The 25,346-nt window shown below is 42.3% G+C and overlaps 1 protein-coding gene across 2 annotated transcripts in view; it reads left to right on the top strand.

Annotated features, from left to right (window-relative positions):
• The window catches only part of LOC123369345 (phosphatidylinositol 3,4,5-trisphosphate 3-phosphatase TPTE2-like), a 42,463-nt gene extending 17,506 nt beyond the window's left edge, over window positions 1-24,957 (top strand). The window contains exons 3-19 of one of the 2 annotated variants that reach the window (XM_045014840.1): window positions 323-400; window positions 2,102-2,149; window positions 4,654-4,815; window positions 5,740-5,859; window positions 9,898-9,997; window positions 12,275-12,338; window positions 13,310-13,374; window positions 14,028-14,088; window positions 15,477-15,558; window positions 15,651-15,739; window positions 17,534-17,595; window positions 18,987-19,067; window positions 20,019-20,124; window positions 20,982-21,079; window positions 21,564-21,659; window positions 22,289-22,359; window positions 24,697-24,957. In XM_045014840.1, the coding sequence (XP_044870775.1) occupies window positions 323-400; window positions 2,102-2,149; window positions 4,654-4,815; window positions 5,740-5,859; window positions 9,898-9,997; window positions 12,275-12,338; window positions 13,310-13,374; window positions 14,028-14,088; window positions 15,477-15,558; window positions 15,651-15,739; window positions 17,534-17,595; window positions 18,987-19,067; window positions 20,019-20,124; window positions 20,982-21,079; window positions 21,564-21,659; window positions 22,289-22,359; window positions 24,697-24,799 (1,486 nt within the window). In that variant the 3' untranslated portion in view covers window positions 24,800-24,957. Of the gene's footprint in view, window positions 1-322; window positions 401-2,101; window positions 2,150-4,653; window positions 4,816-5,739; window positions 5,860-7,521; window positions 7,764-9,897; window positions 9,998-12,274; window positions 12,339-13,309; window positions 13,375-14,027; window positions 14,089-15,476; window positions 15,559-15,650; window positions 15,740-17,533; window positions 17,596-18,986; window positions 19,068-20,018; window positions 20,125-20,981; window positions 21,080-21,563; window positions 21,660-22,288; window positions 22,360-24,696 lie in introns of those variants that run through there. The other variant, XM_045014850.1, reaches the window with a different exon arrangement.
• The last annotated feature ends 389 nt before the right edge of the window (window positions 24,958-25,346 follow it).

Here is a 25,346-nt window from a genome sequence, read left to right on the forward strand (position 1 = left end):
GTGGTTCTCAAACCTTTGTATTGGTGACCGCCTCCTAAATAACTTTTTTATTTTATATATATATATATATATAATTTTACACTATTATAAATGCTGGAGGCGAAGCAGGGCTTTGGGGTGGAGGCTGACAGCTCATGACCCCCATGTAATAACCTCACAACCCCCTGAGGGGTCATGAACCCCTGGTGGTGTCCCAGCTTCTTTCTTGACCTGAGTGGAGCACTCTTCTAGCACACGGGAGCTGAACATGCTTTATTTCAAGGGGGCAGCTAACCTAAGACCTAGTCTGATTTGTTGTGGTTTTTTTGTTTGTTTTTGGCAGCTTTCAAAAGACAGGGGAGGCCAGTGTAAAGATTGATGATGGCTGCGTTGAGGATAATGAACCAGACACTTGCTCCCGGTAAGTTAAAGTTGTTCTAATCTTTGCTGGGCAAAAGAAACTGTCTGTCTAGTGTAGTTTCCCAAGCCAAAATTGAGAAGGAAGCATGGCTTGCTGAAATGTTGAAAAGGAGCTCAGTCGGTCATTGCTTAGTAACCATGGCCGGCTCCAGGGTTTTTGCTGCCCCAAGCAGCAAAAAGAAAGGGGTGCAGGGAAGCCGTGGTTGTGATCTGCAGCGCTGCTGCTGAAGACTGAAGTGGCAGCAGTAATTTGGTAGCTGGCCCTTCACTCCGAGAGGGAGTGAGGGACCCGCCACCAAAGAGCTGGATGTGCTGCCTCGCTCCGTTGGCCACCCCAAGCACCTGCTTGCTGGACTGATGCCTGGAGCTGGCCCTGTTAGTAAGAAAACCTAATGTCCTAGATTCAGAAGACTTTGTTATGTATTTGCTTTCAGTCTTGCTTTTTATAAAGCATGTAACTTGACTGGCTCAGTCCACCTTATAGAGAAATACTCATATTTCTTCTGGCAAACTAATTGATCTGAAATACATAAAGTACAAATACCTGCTGACAAACCATGTCTGAGATTTACAATATCAATTACTCTAGAGTTTCAAAAGTGTGCATTACAAACATAAAATACTCTGATCTTGACAGATTCTGCATTCAGTCTTGGAGAATGTACAGTGGAAAGAACAAAGCAAAGCTTATTCAGCTAGTAGCTTTGTCCAATGTGGAAATTCAGAAAAGTGAAAAGTCTATTTTAAGTGACTAAATTAATTTGGGATCCATTTATAACTCCTTGATCTCTTTAGTGACTTTTTGTAGCAGACGTAGCAAGTCTGATCTTCCTGTGTAACTCAGTTCATAAAACTAGAGTAATGCAATGGAGAATCAGGACCTTTACTGTTTTAATGAGTTATGGGAGCAGGAAAACTAAAATTTGCTTACTAATTTCCCACTCTTTTAGTCAGATTAAGTTACTTGTTCATATGTTCATCTCCAAACGTATCATTTGAATAAGCTGAGCTGAATGCCATGTTATCTTTGTACAGTGGCACTAAAGTTAAAAGATGCTGCTTTTAAGCTGAGGTTTGGCTAGATTCAAATCAGTTGCTGTCACTTCATCTCAATGTGTACATGGGATGGCCTTAGTAGCATCTTCAGCTCAATTTACAACTTATGATCTGTAATAACTTTACAATCTGCAATTAAAGGCTCCTATCAAATTCTGTAGGAACTCTGAATATCAATCACAAATGTGTATATACATCTTTCAAAACCTAGTTTGAAAGCATATAGAACGTTAAAGAAAAATAGAAGGGGGTAACATTGCATTCCTGAGTGTGTGAACACACTTCAGTTTTATGGTGCAAGAGGTCATCCTCTTTGACACCTTTGTTACTTGTCACCAGTTGACAGAAAGATTTAATAAAAATGAGGAGTCTGGTGGCATCTTAAAGACAGATTTATTTGAGCATAAGCTTTTGTGTGTTTAAAAAAACCCACTTTCAGATGCAAAGATTACATGTTTATCTAGGAGTCTATGCTGCTATATATTTTACAGATATTTTCATACCCATTCTCCAAGTAGCTCTTAAAATTCAGCAAAGATGCAGACAAGTTTGCAATAACAAATCTTAATAAATGTAACTCTTAATACTGAAGTCTACCACTGCATCTGATAGTCACTGACTTTTGACTCTGTTCCTCTTTTAACAGTACTATTAAGAAAAAGATTTCTCCATTTGTGATGTCATTTGGATTCAGGTATGTGTGGATAAATACATAACCTGTATACAGCCATGGATATTGAAAGGAGATATAAATAAAGTAGAACATATTTAAAACTTTCTAGTCAGTTTGCTACAGAATAGTAACTTCAGAACTATTTATTTATTTTGTTCCTCTGAAAAGTACTTGACTCTACAGAATGCATTGAGGAGCTTTTGTAAAGCAAACTCCTTTTTCATTGTGCAGGAAATGTAATACACAGCAACTTCAGATCTTTTCTTGGGATTAGAGAAAATTCTAGGTATCCCTGTAGATGACTGAAATGTAAGCAAAATAACATTGTTTTGTGGACTTGGTGTGGTGTAGAGCAGAGGTGGGCAAACTACGCCCTCTGGGTCACATCAGGCCCATTGGACCGTCCTGCCTGGCCCTTGATCTCCTGACTGGGGAAGCTAGCTCCCAGCCCCCCCTCACTGTCCCCTCTCCCACAGCCATGCTGCTGCGCGGGCAGCACTCTGGGCGGCAGGGCTGGCTCTGGCCGAGCAGCACAGCTGCCAGACATGCTGCTCTGAGTTGCATGGTAAGGGGGCTGGGGGTTGGATAAGGGACAGGGGATCCTGGGGGGCAGTCAGGGGACAGGGAGCAGGGGGGTTGGATGGGGCAGAGGTTGGTGGTGGTGGGGGGGGGGGTTGGATAAGCATGGGAGTCCTGGGGGGCCTGTCAGGGTGGGGGTGTGGATAGGGGTTGGGGCAGTTAGGGGACAGGGAGTAGGGGAGTTGGATGGGGGGTGGGGCCCCGGGTGGCAGTTAGGGGCAGGGGGGCCTCAGAGGGGGTGGGCAGGGGGGCCTCAGAGGGGGTGGTCAGGGGACAAGGAACAGGGTGGTTGGATGGGTCAGGGGTTCTGAGGGGGGCAGTAAGGGGGTGGGAAGCAGGAGGGGGGCAGATAGGGGGCGGGGGCCAGGCTGTTTCAGCATGCACAGCATTCCCTACCCTGCCCTCTCTAAAGTTTTGCAACCCCAATGCGTCCCTCAGGCCAAAAAGTTTGCCCACTGCTGGTGTAGAGGTTCCCAATTAATCACCTGGTCTAGAGATGGTCCTTGGGGAGCTAGCTGGTTACATGGTAGTGGATCTGCTTGTTTCTAGCAGATAAACTGTATTGATATAGGGAAAAAATACTATGTTATAGCAACTGTTACTACAAGGACGTTACTCAGCCTGGTTGGGCGAGAAGGTGGTGCATTCTATGATAGTTTTTGGGCAGTCTTTATAGAATACATGTTTAAAGCTGGCATGTTGACATGAATATGAAGCAGCTTTGAGGTTGCTGTACACGGAACTTGTGGTTCTCTTGGCTCTTAGCCTAACACCACCGGCTAGAGTTGTCCCACAGGTTATCCTTACATCCTGGCATGGGTTAAATTGCCAGAGTGGCTGGCCATGCTCTCTTGGCAGCAGGGCCGGCTTTAGGGCAATTCAGCCAATTCCTTGGAATCGGGCTCCATGTCCCTAAGAGGGCCCCGCCATGTCCCAAAGAGCTGCCACCGAAGTCCCGCCATTGTCTTTGGCAGCAGCTTAATCGTTGACACTGTCTTTGGCAGCATTTTGGCAGAGACTTTCCTCTGCAGCAGCAATTGAGCTGCTGCTGAAGACAGCGGCGGGACTTTGGTGGCAGCTCCTTCGAATCGGGGTCCCGCGGAGCCTAAAGCCAGCCCTGCTTGGCAGCTACAGTGTGAATGAAGGCTTGTGCGGCCAGGGCTGGCTCTGGCTTTTTTGCTGCCCCAAGTGCAAAAAAAGGGGGGGGGGGCAGCTGAAGCAGCAAAGCGGGGGTGGGGGGAGCCTGCGGGGCAGCTGGAGCCAGGGTGCAGGGGGACTCTGTGCTGCAGACGTGCCCCAACTAGCGGGAGGGAGGGGAAGGGAGTGGGGGAGAGAGAAGGTGGGTGGCCAGGGCTTCTTTGGAGCGCTTGCCACGCAGCCCCAACGGCCACGCCACCTGCCGGGAGGGCTCCGCGCCGCTCCGGTCGGCAGAGAGTGAAGGACACAGGCTGCCTTGCCAGGCTTGCTACAGACCCGGTACCAGCTGGGGCAGACGGAGCGCACAGCCCACTCTCAGCAGGGTGCTCCCCTCCTCTGTGCCGCTGCCCCTACAGGGCGGCCGGAGTGGCAAACAAAACAAAACGGCAGCCGTGCTGTTTTAGGATTGGACGGAATGCTGCCTCGTAGAATCTGCTGCCCTAAGCATGAGCTTGCTTGGCTGGTGCCTGGAGCTGGCCTTGTGTGCAGCTTTCAGAGGGTGCTGCATTCCCAACAGGTTTAGTGAACATGTATCCCTCTTTCTTTTTAAGAGGGAAAAGTCGTCATTATTAAAACAAATCTGGGAAACATGAGTTCAGAACAGGCATAAAATAAGGGAATACTAGACTTGTTTACAAAAGTGGCTTTCATTTTTAAAATTGTGAGCAACTTTGTGCACATCAAGCAATGAGGAGTGTAATACTTTTGTACTTTCTTCCTTGAGAGCTGACCATTTTTGTCTCTTGTAGAATATTCGGTGTTGTGCTCATCTTTGTGGACATTACTCTTGTGATTGTGGACCTAGCTATTAGTGACAAGGAAAAGAGCATAAGAGAGACCCTGGAAGGCATTTCCTTGGCAATAGCGCTCTTCTTTCTCGTTGATGTTCTCCTGCGGGTGTTTGTTGAGGGGTAAGATTAATGCCCAAGGGCCTGAAAGTTCAGCAAGATCTTTGTTTAGGAACACTTTAAAAATGTGCACTGACTTCTAAAGAATCTGCACAGTGGATATGTGAAGTCTGACTCTGAATTCGCTTACACTGGGGTAACAACCAGTGCAGTTGTTCTGGTCTCACACTAGTGAGTCAGGAGTTAGTCCTGTGATGTTCCCTAACACTGGCAATTCATTCATTATGTGCAATGAGTAGCACTCTTAATTGGTTTGTACAGGTAACTGGGAAGCACTGTTCATGAATACTCTTAGCATGGCTTTAAGCTCTCTGGGGCTGGGACTCTTTGTTCTGTTTGAACAGTTAGTAGCACAACGGACCATAACCCAATGACTAGGGCTCCTAGGTGCTACTGCAGTAAAATAATAAATTCGGTTTGTGTAGAGCAAAATGCTGTAGTACCAGAGTTCTTAAATAGGCCCATTAATTCTAAAGGCATTACTCTGGTGCTACTCTGCATGAGGATAACAGAAGATAATATAAATACAAACTGCCCTGGCTGTCCAGAAGAGATTTAAAGCATTGCAATTGTACCACTGGGTATGCTGCTGCAGCATGGTATGTGGGCTGGCTAGTTTTGGTAGGCTTCATTCAAATCCCAATTTAAACACTCTCCTCTTATGAAGAGGGGAGGAGGGAATTCTTTTCAATCTTCCTTTTAAACTGGTTTATGTGACTTGGTGTTAAGTGGAGTCAGGTTTATAAAGGATTGATAAAAATCTGTTTTACTCCTAATAGAGTAACAAACAGGCTATTGAGGACCAATTCATCCATGAGCAATGCTTTGTAGCAACATGGAATGTACACTCTAGTACACTTCTCATAGTACTTTTAGATATTCTCTCCCGCCCCTTAATTTTGTCTCTTCTTCCCTTTTGTATTTCAGCTTCAGCAATTATTTCAAGTCCAAACTGAACATTTTAGATGCAATAATTGTCGTGGGCACCCTGTTAATTAATATGGTGTATTCTTTCTCTGACTTCAGTGGTGCAGACAAGATCCCAAGGTAAGAAGTGTGATTTAATGGCTTAGAAAAGAGATGATCATATTTCTCTATAAATCCTTCTAAAACTTGCTAGTGTCTAGCACTTCTGCTTTTTGAAGGGAGTATAGGGGAAGAACCCTGAACACCTGAATGTTTGTTTATAAAATGTTATACCCAAATTATCTGATCTCTTCCCTGGCTTTTTTGTACTGTTGAAAAACTTGTTGTGGACCCTGTAAAGCTTTCTTTGCTGGGAGTCAGTGCTTTGGAGATAACAGGTGTTGCATAATACCAGAGAAATCATTTTTTAACACAAACTACACTTACGGTGGCATGTGGAGTACATGCACTGCATGCCCAGGCAGCGTGTGTGTATGTGTGTATGTATAGCAGTGTAGACTGACTCACCTGAGGCTTAGGTGAGTAGAGTGCCCTAAATACCTGGACGCTCAGGATATATACTCCACATAACCAAGCAGTGCCTTCCAAATCTACACTATTTTTTTTAAATGCTCGGTGGTGGTGAAAGGCTCTGGTAGTGATGAGGCAGTGGAGCCTTTCACCATGGCATGTGGCTACACATACAGCAGTGTGTCAAGTACAGGCACTGTAAGTGTAGACATAGCCTTACTTTGCAAAATTTGTCTTAAAAGTAAACTGCAGAAATCAGAACTAGTATTATAAACTGGAAACCTTACATTTACAACTGATTGGAGGCAGGGTTAACTCCTGCTTCTTTTGACTTTAGTTTTTAAAGTGTCATTAGAAGAATGTGTGGTGTGATGTGATATACTTGGCAGATTTGAAAACTTCAGCATCAAAAAACAGAGCACTTCCAGCTACAGTTGGCAGGGGATTTTTGTTGAAAAGTTGTCAAACTAACAATTTGTGGAAATCAAACTTGTGGGAAAGGGTCAGTTTCAATGAACTGTTGGTTGGGAAGGTATCTTGGTTTCAGTGGGAAAGGGAAAGAAAATTATTCTCTCTGTCCTGTTGGAGCTGTTCTACTTTGTATACAGTAAATACTCATTGGGCCAGAGAAATGGACTTGGTAGTTGGGGGATTTGCCTCTGATGTGGGAAATGCAGATTCAAGTCTTCAAGTCCCTGCTCTGCCTGACCAGAACATGGGTCCCACACATCCCAGATGAGTGCCCTAACCATTGGGCTGCTGGCTATAATGGGATGGGGTCTCTCTTTTTGCAAAAATTTCAAAAACACTCAGTTGTCTCAATGTGGTGGAACAAGAGAAATTCTGAAATTTCAAAAACTTTTACAGGATAAGTAAACTGTACCTTCCGACTCCATCTTAAATTTCCTTTAAGGAAATTGAATGTCTACTTCCTGTTAATGTTGAGAAATGGTGTCCAAATCCCTTGGATGGCTATGAAAATCATGGTTACAGAGCTAGCTGCAGTGTTTCCCCCTAAACTTAAAACATACAAGCATGGCTACATTGGTCAGGGGTGTACATGTGGGGGGGAACCCACCCCACCAACATAGCTATTCCAGCAAAAAAAACCACAAAAAACTCAAACCCAGTGTAGAAGCAGCTCTGCTGACAAAATACTTCTGTTGGCATAGCTGATGTCATTGTTTGGGGAGATGTTCCTGCAGTGGCAGAAAAACCATTGGTGTATGTTGCATCCACACTAGTGGGCTATGCTGGCATAGGCTTTGTCTACACACTACAGAGCCTATGAAGTTCTTTTCCCTGTCCACTGGGGTCTATACTAGTATAGTTACACCAACATGGGCTCTGTGCTATAAACAACCTAAGACCAGGACCTTGGGTTACAGACCCCTATGTACTAACAGTGATTACTTCAGCAGGCCCAACATAGGTTCATTATCTGCAGTTCTGAGCTTCGGGAGCTGTGACCAGTGGTATATACAGAGTGACCATGCAGCCTTTTCTAAAACAAGGTATTGTTTTAGCAGTAGGAACACCGCATAGTGTAAGAATAAGGATTTTTAAAACAATAAAACCATCTGTACCGGTCTCCCTAGAGCTTACTATTTCTCTCCCTCTTCTCCCCCCCCATCCCCATGTTAGTCATGTAGGCCTGTCTTCAGGCTCTCTGCAGAGCCTGTTCTGTCAACCTGTTTCTCCCAGCAGCCCCTGACAACTGACCCTCCCACTTCCAGAAAGACTCTTTACCTGTTGAGTGCTGGTCTGTACTTAAAACTTACACTACATATAGCTATGTCAGTTAGCTATAGCTATGTGGGTCCCAGGATCTGAGCAAGACAAAGTGGGTGAGGAAATATCTTGATTGGAACACCTTCTGGTGGTGAGAGAAACTTTTGAGCCACAAAGGTCTCATCAACAGAAGATTGTCCAATAAAAGATTTCCTCACCCAGCTTGTCTCTCTGACATAGCTATGTCAGTTAAGAGTATGGGTTTTTTTAATAGACATAACTATGCCACTATAAGCCCTAGTGTAGATGTAGCTTATGTTGGCATAGAAGACCTTTTGCTGGCATAGAAAACCTTAAGCTATTCCAGCAAAAGCCATTGTATCCTGATATCAACTGCATCTACACTAGAGGGTTTGCTGACAGCTATCCCAGCAAAACTTTCTTCCTGCAGACAAGGCCCCATGCTGTCCTGATTTTTTTAGGCTCCCAGCCCTGGCCAAAGAAGTCTTGACGAGGTTGGAGCCAAGGGAGGTATTCTTCCAGTTAATAGTCCTTCTCTTAATGACTCTAAAATGTTCTCTGTTCCCTTTCTCACTCCTCCAGGTCCCTTATCTCTAGCCACTCTTATTTCCTGCTTGTTTTTCCTAACAGCACCTTTTGACTCTACTCCATATAGTCAAATAAGTACATCCCTTACTGTAATTGGACAATCCTAAATTAATAGAGCAGTCTCATGTCCTTCACGCAACTGTGTACTTTGATTGTGCTCTAGGTAATCTCATCACATGTAGGACAAGACATTTCCTGGGATGGCATTTAGGGTATGTCTACACAGCAATCGGGAGGTGTGATTGCAGCATGTGTCAGCACACCTAAGTTAGCCTCGACTGAACTAGCTCACTAAAAATGGCAGTGTAGTACAGGCAGTGGCCTGGGCTAAGGGCCTGACTACAATCCTGCCTGGGACCCCAGGTACATACCTGGGCGCCTAGCCTATGCTACTGTGGCTAAGATGCTGTTTTTAGCAAGCTAGCTCAATGAAGGCTAGCTTTAGGTACAGCTACGTGGGCTGTCATGATTGCAGAGTAGGCCTTCTAAACAGTAACATGCTTTCCTAAAACCACTTGTCAGCAGAAAATTCTCTCACCACTTCAAAACTTAACTACCTTCTGAGAATATTCATTATCCTCTTTCCCTCAAATGGATGAGTGATTACATTTGAGATTCTAGAACTGCTCCATTTTCCTGAACTTCTTGCATAAAACACACATATGGAGTAAGGAGCCAAAGGTGCCCATTTGATGTTCTTTGTCTTCTCAATACCAAGAGCCATTAACGTACTCAAATGAGTACAGTGACCTTGTACACCCTGGTATACAAACTGGGAAACAGGGAGATCTAGAGTGTTGTGGCTTGCCTAATATTGTGGAGATCTTACTATTGCTACGGGGATAGGTAGGGCGAGACTACTTGCTGGCATCACTATACACAACAGTGAAGCAATGAAAACTTTCTCCATAGGTGAATTCCTGGCTGGCTTCATTGTAAGGCCAGTCAGAAAACTTGCAGTTAAACAGTTTGCCATCAGAAAAATGCAGTTTTGTTGTAAAATGATTTTGCGACATTTTGTACTTTAACACAATTTCACTGGGCAGAGGCACAGAAAAGCATTTTGACTATTTAAATATCCTGTTTTAACAATTTCTGGAATAGAAAATTCCAATTTTTTTAGAATTTAAAAAAAACCTTGAAGTTATAAAATCAATGTGTTGACCCAAAACAATTTAAAAAAAAATAGTGTTGGCTTTTATCCTCATTTGGAACAAAACAAAATTTCAGTCTGTTTCTGGCAAAACATAATGTACTTCTGTCCAGATCTATTCCATTGAAAAGCTAACATCTTCCTCTCTTTGCTAGAATGGTTATCATCCTTCGAGCTTTGAGAATTATCATTCTGATAAGAATATTTCGCCTGGCCTCGCAAAAGAAACAACTAGAAAAGGTGACCAGGAGGATGGTAAGTTAGCTTCATAGCAGCTTGTTTGAATGTGCTGTCATAGGTTTCAAACTCTCCTTATATTCTTAAAGCAGTAACTGACTTCAGCAGTGAAGGGTAGTAATAAGAATTTTCACTTTGTTCCCATCTCCTTCTGCTTCCCTCCCTTTAATTTGTGTCTTAGTTTATTCTGCACTCTGATTTCCCTCCCCTCATACCTAACACTACACAGTTCTCATTCTAAAACAGTCAGAACTGTAGGCCAGCAGACTAGTAATGGGATTCTGCCTCCTCCACTAAGGCAATCTGTTCTAGTGATAGGAACAGGTATTGAGTTAGGGCACTGGGTAGCTGAGAACCATTTCTGCACTTGGCAGTGTTTCCACTCTCAATAAAGGGTCACGTCTTCTAAAACACCATTGTCCCACTACAGCAGTGTGATGGCACTGCTGTGATGCCATGACTACCTGATGCAAACAGCCAATTCTGTCCTTCCATTTTCTGGCTCGACTTTATTTTATATTGAGCGAACTTGCATGGCAGGGCAGAGAGGAAAATCTACTGTATCCCGTGAATCTAGAAATGAATGGCTACAACTAAATCAGAGGCAAAAGCTTTTATTGTAATGCATCTTCTGCAGATATAAACAGTAGAAACTGCCTTCAAGTTTTAGCTTCCTGGTAGCATCTGATATTAAAACTCCATTTAATCATGTTTAGACATACTTTTTATTCAAAGCTATTTGGTAAACTATTCCTTCTTTTCTCCCCTCCCCCAGACTCTTAATGTAGGGTCAAGTTGGGGTTTTAGGGAACAAAATCAATATTCCATTGGCATCCTGCTTGTCAAATGTAGACTAATTGAGAAATTTCCAAGATATTTATATAGCTAGAGTTTACCCTGAGGCATCAACTCGTTAATCGGTGGGGGGGGGACACTGCAGGACCTTAAAGTAGGCTGGGGAGGGGAAGAGTGTGTGATCTGTCCCTTACCTCACTTAAAATGTTAAAGTGCAGTTGAGCTGTATTGCATCCCACTAGGAGTTCAAAGGATTCCCTGGCATCCTTTCATAAGATAAGAGTAACCCTTGTGATCTGACTAGTTTCTCCCCGAAGGCCTCACTTGCACATGGGAGTAGCCCTGATTTTAGCAATTGGTGAAGATGCAACAAAGCTGATTCTCCCACCCACCCCCTCCTAGTGGAGAATTGTATCATGGGTTAAATGCTACTTTTAACAATTCAGCAATATGATGCAGCATACAACTGTGATCCATGTAGACAAGTCCTGTCGTGCATTGTCCGCTAACTAGGGGATAGCTCAGTGGTTTGAGCATTGGCCTGCTAAACCCAGGGTTGTGAGCTCAGTCCTTGAGGGCCATTTAGGGATCTGGGGGGGAAGTTGGGGATAGGTCCTGCTTTGAGCAAGGGGTTGGACTAGATGACCTCCTGAGGTCCCTTTCAACCCTGATATTCTGATTCTAACTAGAATAAGGCCTTGATAAGGTCAGCTCCAGTACAGCTATTGATGGCTACTGATTTACTGTACTGAAATAATTCCTGGGTATAAAACATGACCAAAAAGGCAGTTTCATGCTGCTGCTGAGTTACCTAGTGTGAGCCACTTGCTAGTCTTAAGCTTGATCTACACTTGATACTTATACTAGTGTAGTTCTGTTGGTCAGGGGGCTGGAGGTGGGGATACACCCTAGTGACATAGACATGCTGACAAAATCCCCAGTGTAGACACAACTAGGCCAACAAATGGTTTTTGGTGGCATCGCTAATGGTCTTTGGAGAGGTGGTGGTCCTATACCAGCAGAAAAACTCCTGTTGATGTATGCTGCCTCTACACTAGGGAGTTATGCTGGCTATGTCAACATAAGCTGTACAGCAGTGTTTCTCAAACTACTGTACTGGTGACCCCTTTCACTCAGCGAGCTTCTGAGTGCAACCCCCGCCCCCTTTATATATACACCATTATAAATGCTGGAGGCAAAGCAGGGTTTGGGGTGGAGGCTGACAGCTTGTGACCCTCCCCATGTAATAACTTCATGACCCCCTGAGGGGTTCCAACCCCCAGTTTGAGAACCCTTGCTATACAGTGTGTGTATATAGCCTAACTATGTACACTTCCACCTGGAGTGGATAGGGGAAGATTGAGGCTCTGCCACTCAGTTACAAGGAGAAACAGTAACTATCTGGACTACTTCAGTACTCACCCTTCTAGACACTCACTAATCTTTATGGTTCCCTTGACTCTCCTTTTTAACTTATTTGTTCGTCTTTTTGACTGACAGGTCTCAGAAAACAAAAGGCGCTATACAAAAGACGGCTTTGACCTGGACCTTACTTATGTTACTGGTTTGTACAATTTTAGAGAACTGATGGTTACTCCAAAGTTAGAGCTGGCTGAAATTTTTCAGCTGAGGCTTTTCACCAAAAATGCACATTTGGGGCAACACTGTTCATAAGTTTCTGTTGGCAAATTGTTTTGGTTGAAGGGAAGAAAATGGAAACTTCAGTTCTTAGGGCTAGATGCACAAGGGGTTTGGGTGCTGTTTTTACAAAAACTGAAGAGGTTGTTGTGGTGCCCCCCTTACACCTTATATAACTAGGGTGCTCTCCTGGGATGTGGGAGACCTGCTGTAGAGCAAGGACTTGAACCTGGGTCACCCACATCCCAGGAGAGTGCCCTGACCACAAGCCAAAATCACCATCCTGCCCCCGCCCCATAGTTTGCATGAATCTGTCCCTTAATCTGTTACTTTTTTGTTTTAAAAATGCCCAAACCATCTTGTTTCAGCTCAAACAATTCTTTCCAATTTCTTTGATTTTGCTGAAATGTCCTCACTTGGTTGATTTGAATCAAAATTAAAAAAAAAATTTTGAACTGCCAAAAAACAAAATTAAATAACTAATTTGCAGACATCCTGTAAGTACCAGCTTTCTGGGAGAAAAAGGTACAAAACTAATTCACTGTCTTAAGCAGGTCTTGCTGTGTAGAGAATGCTGATTGAGAACTAGTATTTCCTCTAGGTGGAATATATATTATTGCAGGGCTGTTTATTTGATAAATATCAAAGTACGGGCTGAAAATGTACTTCTTTGTAATTAAAAATTCAAATTTTAAAATCTGGGCTACTGCTGGTGATTCACAGTATGACTACTTGTTTGTGGGGTGGCCTGTAACTAATTGTTCATAACATTAATGGTGCTTCCACTCTCAAAGCTACACTTTTTGTCTTTAATAGTGCATAGTACTTCTTTCAGATTCATCCTCCGCTGACTATTTCCAATTCTTGTGGACTAACATATAAATGTTTCCTCCATAGATCGTATTATTGCAATGTCATTTCCATCATCTGGGAAGCAGTCTTTCTATAGGAATCCTATAAAGGTAAAATCTCCTAAAATCCCTCATGCATGTGACTTCAAAACTTAACAGCACTGAATTTCTGTGTTCCACTTCCAATCCCTTTTTGCTAGGTTGAATATGGATCAGATTGGGAATGACTAAACTAGCCTCTGATGGCCTCCAGGAAACCAACTTGAGGTCTGAGGCCAGTACTTAGTGGGCTTACGTCTAGATCACATGAGCATAAAAATTAAGGATGCAGTCTGTCCATCTTGTCCTTGGGGTTGTCCTCTAGCTGCATGATTTGTTCCATAAATGTCCTGAGATTACCCTCACTTTCATTATCCATTTAAAGCCTTCCTGGGAAGGTCACTTTTTTGCTACCCAGGCTGTGTTAAATGATTTATAAAAGAGGCTGTTTTCTTTCTCAAATACAGAATAAGACTAAATGGTCACTTAAACTTTACTTAATCATTTTAGGAACTATGTAACTGTGTAAAAACTGGTGGTAGACTGGCTTAGTATCTAGATGAGAACCTGAACTATTCATTTCTTTTCTTATGGTCTATTGTGACTATAGCCAGCTTCTCCGGTAAGGGCAGTATACTGTTTAAGTGGCAGTGAAAATGAAGAATAATTGAGAGCAGATGTTAGGAGTTAATAAATGGTTATTTCTTATGTCTTATTTCCTTAAGGAAGTTGCAAGATTCTTGGATACAAAACATAAAGACCACTATACAATCTATAATCTTTGCAGTAAGTATGTGTAGCTACTGTTATGCTGGAGTTTGGGTGTTTCCCACAAAGTGCATCACAGATGTCATTGAAGCTGACTGGCTTAATAGCCGTCTTTCATTCAGGCTAAATGAGGGAACAATGAAATGCCCCTTCATTTAGTGATAGCCAAAGCAACGGAAAACATCCCATTAGGGACTGCCAATGAAAGTGGCAGCTGGTGACTAACTGGTGCTATGTATCTGAGGTCTTGTCTCAGCTTACAGCACTGAGTCAGAAGCAGCCAAAAAGCATGAAACTAGGAGACAAGTAACAAAAATCAGGTAGGGTGGCTGTGAGCATTTTGGGCAGAGTGCTGGCTAGAATGGCAGGCTTGGAATTGAGAGAGGCAACTGCCTCCCATTGTTTGTTCCTCCTGTATTCAGGGAAACAGGACTTTATGCATTCTTTGCAAATAAACAGGATTGCATAAAAAAAAAACCCTCATGGAAATAAGCCACTTGGCCAAAGGGGGGTTATGGACAGTCAGATCATGAGAACCAACATCGATTCAGTCAACCAGTTTAAAAATAGAGGATCAAGCTCAAAGGGTCATGACTTTGAAAACTGGCCTCCCACTTATTACCTCCACAAATCACTGTTGCAACTGATGGCAGTTGGTGGGAGTCCTTTGGGCCCACAATGAACTGAGGGTGCAAAATTGCAAACACAAAATAGGAAGCTGGCCTTCAAAGTTAGGCCTGATCCAGACAGGGCAGCCCAGAGGGGCAAGTGGGGCAATTTGCCCTGGACCCGGCAGGGGCTCCCATGAGAATATAGTATTCTATAGTATTGCAACTTCTTTATAGAAGGGGCCCCCAAAATTGCTCTGTCCCAGGCCCCCTGAATCCTCTGTGGCCCTGGATCCAGTTCTGCTTAAGTTGAATTGTGAATCTTTTCATTTAGTAGCACTGTCAGACTCCAGTACATAGTCTGAGGGCTAGTCTACACTTACCAGCTGGGTCGACGCGGTGAGTTCGACTTCTCGGAGTTCGAACTATCGCGTCTAATCTGGACGCGATAGTTCGAACTCCGGAAGCGCCACGGTCGACTCCGGTACTCCACCACTGCAAACGGCGGTGGCGGAGTCGACCTTGGAGCCGCGGAGTTCGATTCTGCGGCATCTGGACAGGTGAGTAGTTCGAACTAGGGTACTTCAAATTCAGCTACGCTATTCACGTAGCTGAATTTGCGTACCCTAGTTCGACCCCGCTTCTTAGTGTGGACCAGCCCTGAGCTGCTATTACAACATCTTCAAAACATAGGCAGAGAAAATAGCTTGACTTAAATTACCTCTATTGGCACAATTTTATTTATTTTACCAGAACTCTAAACTAGTGTTAATCTGAAATGTTTGGGTTTTTTTGTAGGTGAAAAAGGTTATGACCCTGTGTACTTCCATTACAGGGTGGAGAGAGTCTTTATTGATGACCACAATGTTCCCAGCCTAGAGTAAGTCATATGCTAGGGTTTCTGCAGCCAAACAACAATACTAGGAATAAAACAAGCTCTGACTACGCAGTAATTAATATGCTTTTATCTAGGGACATGCTGAAATTTACTGCCAATGTGCGTGAGTGGATGAAAAAAGATGAAAAGAACATCATAGCAATTCACTGTAAAGGAGGCAAAGGTAAGAACAAGTACTGTAGCAAAGAAGGGATTGGAAAATATAGGCGTATCATAGTTAAAATGGTGTGATGGCTACCCCTCTGATAGTTAAAATGGTGTGACACTTACACTTTTAAAATGCATTCATGTCTTGCCTGCCTAAATTTCAGATTCTGATGCAAGTGTAATTTGATCATAGGATAGTTCAGATCTCTATCCAGTCAAATAACAGGCATGTTAATAACTACTTTGCACTTCATATACCTTGCATCAGAGGTGCTTAAAACCCTTTACAATGGATAAAGTTTTCAAAAGCACTTAATGTTGGCTTGAGATTCACTTACTCAATGGATGGCTCTAACAAATATTTATTAAAGCAAAACACGCATAAGTGATTGTCCTAAGGAGCTTCCCACTTGTAAGTAATTAATCTCATCAGTCACTTCTAATGCTGGACAATACAGCTTCAACCTGCCTTTGTAACACAAACTTATTTATAACTCTTACGGTATCCTATGTGTTAGTCTCTCATTTCCATGTTACCACTCCTCCCTCATCAATACAGGTTTTGTGTTGGTTCACACCAGTTCTCTCTCTCTCTCTCTCTCTTCCCCCATGCGCCCCGCCCCCCAGCTTTCTGGTTACTTTTTCTTCTCACAAATGATTCTGCAGTTTGCTAAACATAATGTTTAGCAGCATAAGCAGAACTGTTTATCAGGCCAGGCTCTTAAAATCCAAAGCAGGCTTCTGTGAGGCTTAAATAGGCCTTTGCTACCAGACAAGGGTACTGGAATAATTTGTATAGTGGGGGTGCTGAGAGCCATTAAACCAAACTGTAAACCCTGTATATAACGGAATCCACTTCAAGCCAGGAGATGCAGCAGCACCTATGCTGGCAGCATGTAAGTCCTGTTTTTTCAAAAGTGACTTAAGCAATTAGGGCACTTTTTTGGAAAACTTTGTCTGTGTTGTGAGCCTTATGATCACAATTTTTTTTCAGAAGGGACGAGTGAAGCAGAGAGGCTTGCTGCAGTTTAGAGTCACTAGGTATAGAACCCAGATCTTCCCTTTGTACCAGTCCCCAGTCTGCTGCTAGCCACATGCTTCCTACATCAACTGTTTTTAATAAGTTTGCATATTGAAGGTCTCTGTCTATTGGCATCCTGCACTCGAATTACTCTTGTACAACTTTAGGCTAAAATTGTTCAAAAGCATGTGCCTAATTTTATCCTCCGAGTTGCCTAAACTTGTCAAAAATAACTGAGCACCTAACAGCTTTCATTGAAATCAGTGAGCTCCTGGGTGCTTGGCACTCTGAAAATCAGACATCTGCTTTTGAAAATGTTGGCTTCAGTGTTTTGATGTGTGCCTGCTTCATGTGGCAGTTTTCCTTTTGTCAGGAAATCCGTGTGCAGAAGTAACCCTCAGTAACACTCTAGAATGACTGTGTAATCCTGGGGTTTTGAGGTATATTTGGCACTATCTCAAATTTAAACATGGGGGTCTGAAAAGTACTGACCATCTTGCTGTAGTTCATGGTAAAGTTGCAGAGAGGAATTATTGGGGGACATTCTCAAAGGAATCATTAGAGGAACTAGGAAAATGCAAAGCAGTTTCTACAGGTTTGTAAAAGCACATCTGAATTAAAATAAGTGTTGAATCCTGTCTAAGACGGTACTTTAGTTTCTAGTCTATATATGTATGTGGCCTCTGTTTAGAGTTTAAATTTTCATCTTGCATGTTGACTCATGTATAATGTCTCAAAATACTGTGATATACCTGTAGTATTTTTGTTTTTGTTTTGCCTTTCTAATAGGCAGGACTGGAACGATGGTTTGTACTTGGCTCATTGACAGTGACCAGTTTGAGAGTGCAAAGGTATGAGGGGAAAAAAATCAATATTAGCCATTTGAGATTCACTTTTTTTAAACTTGTTAGGCCCCAGAAAGATGAGACATCTTCTGAGTAGATCATGTGTATTGACTAGGGAGAGGCCCTTTACAAAACACATCTCTCATTCTCCATGGAGAGCATAAGCCACTTTTAAAAGGCTTTGCCAAATGTGGTGGTGGTTCAGAAAATGGCAGCCAGGAAGAATGGGAAGAGTGACTGGATTATGCTGAGATGCCAGCCATGGAAGCATTTGATTAAGCTGTCAAAATAATGACTTAAAAAAAAACAAAAAAACCCTCTCACTTTTTAAAACAACTATAACTAGGAATTTAAGCTGCCTATCTTACTCTAAAGCAAGACCTCCTCAGTTTAGTATCAAATCTTAAAATGACCCACGTATCCCTATTATCATGCACCTGTGTGGAGGGTGGAAGCACACCTCCCTTTAGAACTTGCCATTCTTGAAGATGAACTATACCTCTAAGAGTGGCAATTCTCATAATTAAAAGCAGGTCATCTGCTGCTGTAATACAGCATAGCTGGATTTGTGGCCCTACTGCTTGGATAGCAAAAATGCTATATGTATGAATCACCTGCATCTGTATGAGAATCCTCAAAATTGATGTACTGGGTTAAGCTTCTCTTCTACCTGGTGGTTTTACAGACTTCTCTCCAATATTAGCTTGAATGTCCCCAAATTGTGGGCTGTGGTGGCACCTTAAAGACTAGCAGATTTATTTGGGCATAAGCTTTCATGGGTAGAAGTGGTGGTGGTTTTCACCCATGAAAGCTTATGCCCAAATAAATCTGCTAGTCTTTAAGGTGCCACGGGACTCCTTGTTTTTGTGGATACAGACTAACACAGCTCCCCCCTGATACTTGCAAATTGTGGGGGTTTTATTTATTTTTTTCTTCCAAAAATTGTTTGCTGAATGATCTTGGTCCCTGGAATCACATCTGTGGTATTTTTCTGGAGTGCAAGGCTTTTATTTGAGGATGATGGAGACAGATTGGGAGTAAAAAGGAGAGTTTCTAACAAGGTCTAGGTTTTCTAAACTTCTGATGGATGCTTTAGTAAAACCACTTAAATACTGTCATTTTCTGACTAGCAAATTCTTGTCCACCTTGAAGCATTCTCTGTCACAATAGGGATTGACTAGTCCTTGTGTTTCTAGTACTGTACTGACTCACTCTAGCTTCCCAAAGCAGCTGCTCTCCAGCATTGGCTTGAACTCTTTCAAACCTCTTACCACTGTTCACGTCTGATATTTTTGGGGTTTAGTGTCTATTATAATTATATAATAGCACAACCTTCACTGTGAGCCAGCTGAAAAATTTGTCCTGTTGCTTCATTTGAAACTGACTCTTGTATGTAGGAGAGCTTGGACTATTTTGGGGAGAGGAGAACTGATAAAAGTACAAGTTCCAAATTTCAAGGAGTTGAAACACCATCCCAGGTAAGAGCCTAAACAAAGTGAGACGATTGTGGAGGGTGAGTTAGACCAAAAAAGCGCGCACAAATCCACTGTGTAATTGTTTAAATGTAATGGATGGAAGAACTAGAAATCAAGTATCAAAAATCTCAACAGTTCAGTTGAGAACTTCCAAACTTCTGTGCCATATGTCTGGGTAATGTGCTTTTTAGGAATTTAATGACTTCCCTCCAGTAGTTGGCCCCTCCCCTTTGGGGAGACTTCCCTTCTGTAGCTCCAACATATGTGCTTGGCAGGGGGTTGAGGGGGAGAGAAGAGGCAGAGAGAGACTTAAATAAAAGTTCAATACCTAGCACTTAATGTTAACCATGTGTTGAACAAATGATGCTCAGAACTAGAGCTAGCTGGAAAACAATGTTCTGCAAAAATCATGTTTTTGAATTTTATTATTTTTTGCTGAACAGAACAAAGTCAAAACAGCATTTTTTTAAAAAAGTGGGAAGGGATTTCAAGGAAAAATACCATTTTGGAAGAATGGAAATGGAAGTTTTTTGCCTTCCAGCTTCCCACCTAGAAGGAAGGCCTTTGTCAACTTCATTTGCTTTGAGTCAGGCAAAAAGTGAGTGAAATTGATAAGGGCCTTCTAGAAGGGCAGACAGTAAGCTGCTGTTTCAAACTCAGATCTCTGAGAAGAGGGCCGACCAACTACTCAACACCCCCTTAACAAGGCTTCTGTCAGACAAGTGTTAATCCCATTTTATGGATTGGAGTGGGGGGGAACTGGCACAGACTGTTACTTCCCCAAGGCCATCCCAGAGCAAAATTATAGCAAATATGGGATTAAAATTGTGTAAATTTCTGTCTGGTAGCTCAAGTGAGAAGTGGCAAACTATCTGTCACTGAAAGCAACAGAGTCTATATGCACCAAATGTGGCGAGGACTATTTAACATAGGCAGCTTTATTTTGCATTGCAGAGTAGGTATGTTGGGTATTATGAGATCCTGAAGAACAAGTATAACTTGAAACTCCCACCAGAGAGACAGCTCAAAATAAAGAACATCAAAATCTACTCTATTAATGGTAAGAAGGAATACAAATTATGTGGACACTTTAGTCTTTTTCTGGTTTTGGAATGTTTTCCAAGTCACTTTTATTTCAACTCTGTATTCATACAGCTATATATTGAGTGCACTATAGACACCTTACTGGGGTCAGAATTACTAGAATAAGTTTAAAAAAACAAAAACAAACTTTGCTGTTCGTTAGAAGCCAGGTAAAACATAATGAAATTGTATATAAATGTAAACTCAAGTTCTTTGGAACTCAGTTGTAGGTGAAATGAACACCTTCTGTGACTGTGCCCCTTTTAAATGGGTTCTTTCTGCCTGACTTTCTTTCAGTGATGGCTTATTCCCTCCAACTGGCATTAGAATGGGGAGGGGGACTGTGAGGTGCATGCATTCAGGGACTAGAATTTTTCAACAGATAAGTGACTGATATATCTGGCATGGATCAAATGCTTTCAAGTGTGCTTGAGTCTGATATCTGAACAGTCTTTGCAGAGAAGCCAAGGACTAAAGTTCAGGTGCCCACCCATGGGGCACCTTGCATTGCTGCTGCTGCTCCATGGCTATTCTGTGGCTAGAGGAATTGCTCTCCAGGGTCGTTTATTGGGGACCCTTCAACAAATTGATATAGATACTTTTCAAAGCATGATTCTCTTATGCCTACTAAGGAAGACTTATTTTGGTTGCCTTTTTTCTACTGTCTTCCTGAAAGTTCCACATAAAAATTACTTGCACACTAAAGAGTGCATTTATTATCATTATAACACAGTGCATAGGGTTGATGTATCCTGTTCCATTTAACTGCTTTTTGTTCCAGCTCTATAATTTAAAGATAAAACCCTAGCATAATATAACTTTGATTCCTTCTAGGAGTTGGAAAAGGCAATGGAAGTGATCTTAAAGTACAGATAATTGTGAGAAAGAAAATTGTATTCCACTGTGTTTGTGCCACTCAAGAAAACTGTAGGGTAAGAACTCTAATGGCTCTAACAGAGGCATCTAACTAAAATGTCTTCACAATACTGAACTTGAGCACATTTTACTAAATTCATACATCTGTTGGTTTTTGTGGGAAAATATTGGATGTAAGAAATTTCTCCCTTTCTGATGAGGGAATTTACCAATACGAGGGATAGAGCACTTCAGTCTTATTTCCTGCACATCTTATGACTTGAAGCTCACAAGTTTTTTCACAGGACAAAAGGAATGTGGATTTCCCAGGAAACTAAAGGTCAAACTCTAGATCAGTTAGTAAAACTGAGTATCTTGGCAACAGGAGGGCAACAGTCAATCATTTTCCTTATTTTTCACTGTAGAACCTTTAAGTAATTGGGTATTGTCATCTGAGCCACTGTAACTTAGTAGTGGAACACTTAATTAGCACTGCTAGATTGTGTGCGTTTTATTTTCAGTTTGAAAACAGTTATTCCAAACAGTTCTATTTTTCTTCAGTTATTTTTTGATGCTGAAAATGACTTTGCAGTAATTGGCTTGGAAAACTGTCCTGTTGTAAGCGGTGATGTGAAAGTCCGATTTGAATCACGAAGTGTAAGTATAGTGGAATAAAGACTGCATTCTTCTGGTACACTTCCAACTTTAAGATGTACAATACCAATAGATGCATATGTATCATTGGCATCCATGTGAAAACCCACTATGTAGGACAAGTCTAGCCTTGATTAAAAAGTATTTCCTCTTATGAAGGTAGACACTTCATAGCAAGTAATTGCAAATGTTTGAGTGCAAATGTTCAGCACTTGCATGACTGCTTCGCTCTTCTCTCTCCATGACCTTGTGCTGTGACACATAAAGCAACTTCAGACTGTACTGTAGCTCCTAATTTTACTCAAGGCCAAGGGGCACACAGGCAATTCCTGTTCTTGTTGTAACTTTGGCTGTCTCATTTGTTGCTTTCTTCTTTGGTGTAATGAAGGTGACACACAAACTTGCCGCCTCTTTCACTGACCCTACTATAAAATCCCAGCTAATCTCAATTATGTGAGACTGTTTTGATGTGGACAAGCAGCAGCCCCTCATCAAGTTTTCAGGCTTGTGTGATTCTTAAACTATTAGTTCCTGCCTGTTCTGCCAAGGAACAATCTGTGCCGTACTAAACTTTTTTTTTTAAGAGGCAAATATATAAGAAATGTCCTAAGCAAAATTGTGTTTATCTTTAGGATCTTCCGAAAGGCTATGACGACTGCCCGTTTTTCTTCTGGTTCAACACCTCTTTCATAGAAAATAACAGGTAAGATGTATTACAACAGGACAACCAGAGTAGCAGGTCCATAATGCTAGAACTTTCGGGGTGTGAGCAAATCTTAATAGATTTAAAGAGAATCTTAAACATCTGGAAAAATGCAACATCTACTTCAAAACCTTCAAGCAGAGGTCCCCAAACTGTGGGGTGTGCCTCCTAGGGGGTGTGGAGGAATGTCTGGAGGAGGAAGGAGAACACATCAGGGCCTGGGCCAGCATCCACAGAAGGCAAGGAAGGAGCACCCTCCAGTCTTGTCCCCAGCTCTATGCCAGCCCCCAGTCTCAGCTGCACCTCTGTTCCCAGCCCAGGGGCGAGGCAGGAGTGGAGCCGCACCTGGTCATGGGGCCCCCACTGCAGCCCAGCTGTTGGCCTTGGTCCTGCTCCCAGCCCCCTTACCCTTGGCCATGTGCCCTTCTCTCCTCCTCCCTCCCCCCAAGCTGTGGCCCTGCTCCCAGCCCCAGAGGGCAGGGGCTGCAGATGGGTAAGGTGGGGGGGTGACCTTCAAAAGTTTGGGGACTGCTGCCTTGGCGTTTAACCCTTTGGTAGGTAATAGTGCGATAAGTTGGAAACTTGTCATGGTTTAAGGCCAAACACTACTTGGGAACAAACTCTCTGTTTTGTTTGCATAATGCAAGGTGCACTATATAGAGCTGAAGAGATCGTTACCCTAAATAGTGTAGTCTAAGTCTCATGCAAATCCAGGAAACTGATCTTTGTAGCATTCCACATGACTAAGTATCAAAGCTGAATGTTTAGTTGCCTAAAATAAAATTTAAAAATTGTAACTCATTTTGTTGCTGCTTTCCTTAATCATCTCATGTGATAGTGGGGACCTTGTCTTCATACTTGAATAGCATCAGTATATTGGAGCCGTAGCATGCTCTTGGCAAATGCTTCTAACTTAGGCAAGGTCTCTAGTGAGCACTATCAGAGGCATACGGTCAACTTACAGTTTGCCACCACATTTGCAAACTTGGGAGTGAAGGCTTTGGAGAAGACTGTCTTGGCACCATTCCCTGCATGTGGAAGCTGATGACCACCAGCACTTGCATCTGGGCCACATATACACTAGTGATTCTTAAACATGACACACACGCTCAGAATAATAGCTGCACTAGGCAGTACCCTCAATAGGCAATACATTACTGTTAACAGATTTTAAGGTATTTAATAATGGGGCTCCCTTTTTTCCCCTCTTCTTTTGCCAAGAGTGAAGTGAGCTGAAATGTGTAATGGTAAGAAAAGACAACCTAAATATTTCATGGACAATGGCCCTAAATCTGTGCTTTGTATTGTCTCTACATTGAAGATGCCATAAAACCCACTGAGGAGTTGGTATGCTCCTCCAGTTGTATCTTGAGTTACCTGAAGTACTTGAGATGATTTAGACACCTACCAGAACACCTTTCTCTTGGCTGGGGAAGGCACACTCCTTCCTTCTGGTACAGTAGTGCGAAATGCCTGTGTGCTTAAATCTTAGTGCTGTCACTAATTAGGGATTTCTGGCAGTAGAGATTGCACTTGCAGTGTAATGTCAACTGTCCAGCTAAACAAATGCTTGTTTAGCACTCTTCAGTGAAGTGTTTAGTGAAACACAACAGTGGGAAGGAAGCCTCTGTGTCCTTGAGGGATTATCGGCTATGAAAAGAGTTGATATCATAAGGATATGTGATCCTGGTTAAAAGGATTTTTAAATCCCTTTCATGGCTTGATTAAATCAAAAGCTAAACGTTGTTGTTGTGGCTGCAGAAACAGAGCTGAAGACTTAGTTTGGATTTAATACTGCATGGGTGAGGTAAGAGAAACACTCGTGCTCTTTCAAATGAGGTTCAAATATCCTAAAGTCACTGTCCCACAGAGCTCTTCCCAATTTGGGATAAATTGTGTATCTGCAGCTGATGTTGGGAGTTAAATTTTATTGTATCCATTTTTTAGTGATCACCAAAAAGCAAAGTACTTGGGCAAAATAATTTTTGGCTCTGAACTTAAAATTGGTACCACTTTATCCCCAAATGTGGCTGGTGCTTGTGTCATGAAGCACCAGCCATAAAGCAGATAGTCACCTTGTCTAATAGAATTGTTTATATAGTTCACTTTATAGCTGAACTTGGTTTTCTAGCTCACCATGGTTGTCAAAATGGTGTAATGCATTTTGGTTAGCCAACTCTTCAGTGCTTGGAAGTAAACCAAAAATATTCAAAATGTGAAACACATTCTTAGCTCTCATGTTTCACTTCCTTTTCAAGCCTGCTTTCATACCATACATAAGAGGGCAGCATGTTTGAACTGTAGAATAACTAAACAGATGACAATTCTATTTTCCAGGCTTTACCTTCCTAGAAATGAGTTGGATAACCCTCATAAATCCAAAATGTGGAAAATCTACAGGGAGACGTTTGCTGTGGAGTTGAACTTTGTAGAACCATAATGAGAAGTTGTCAGCTTTTGTTTAAAAAGTTGTTTCCCTCAAAGAATCATGTTTGGTCTTCACCAATATGGTGGCATCTTCTGAGGGTCTGTCATGTAATTCTTGGTGTATTTGTATGGAGATACAGTATCCGAATTAAACGTTGAAACAAGGAAAAATACCTCTTGTATGCACTGTCATATATAGTTTCTTAGCGTGGCATTATCTGAAGAATTTAATGTGTTAAACACATTTGTACTATGCATAATACCAAAACTGAATTTCTTGATCTGAGCTCATTCTACATTCTCAATCTTTGTTTATAGTATCAACATTTGAGTTAAAAACAAAATCCAGAGTTCAAACTATACACTACCCTATGCATGCATACTTCTTTACAAACATCCAGTCTTTTTTGTGTGTGTAGTCTCTCTCACCCTGATAGCTAAGGAACCCTGCAAAAACATGAGAATGTTGTCCCCTACAGATGACTGGAAAACAGCCTTTGTAATAAAGGAAAACCCAAAGCTGTTCAACTGATCTCTGCAGGGTTTTAACTAGAACACAT

The sequence above is a fragment of the Mauremys mutica genome, chromosome 1, assembly GCF_020497125.1.
Source record: "Mauremys mutica isolate MM-2020 ecotype Southern chromosome 1, ASM2049712v1, whole genome shotgun sequence".
In the NCBI taxonomy this organism is placed as follows: domain Eukaryota; kingdom Metazoa; phylum Chordata; order Testudines; family Geoemydidae; genus Mauremys; species Mauremys mutica.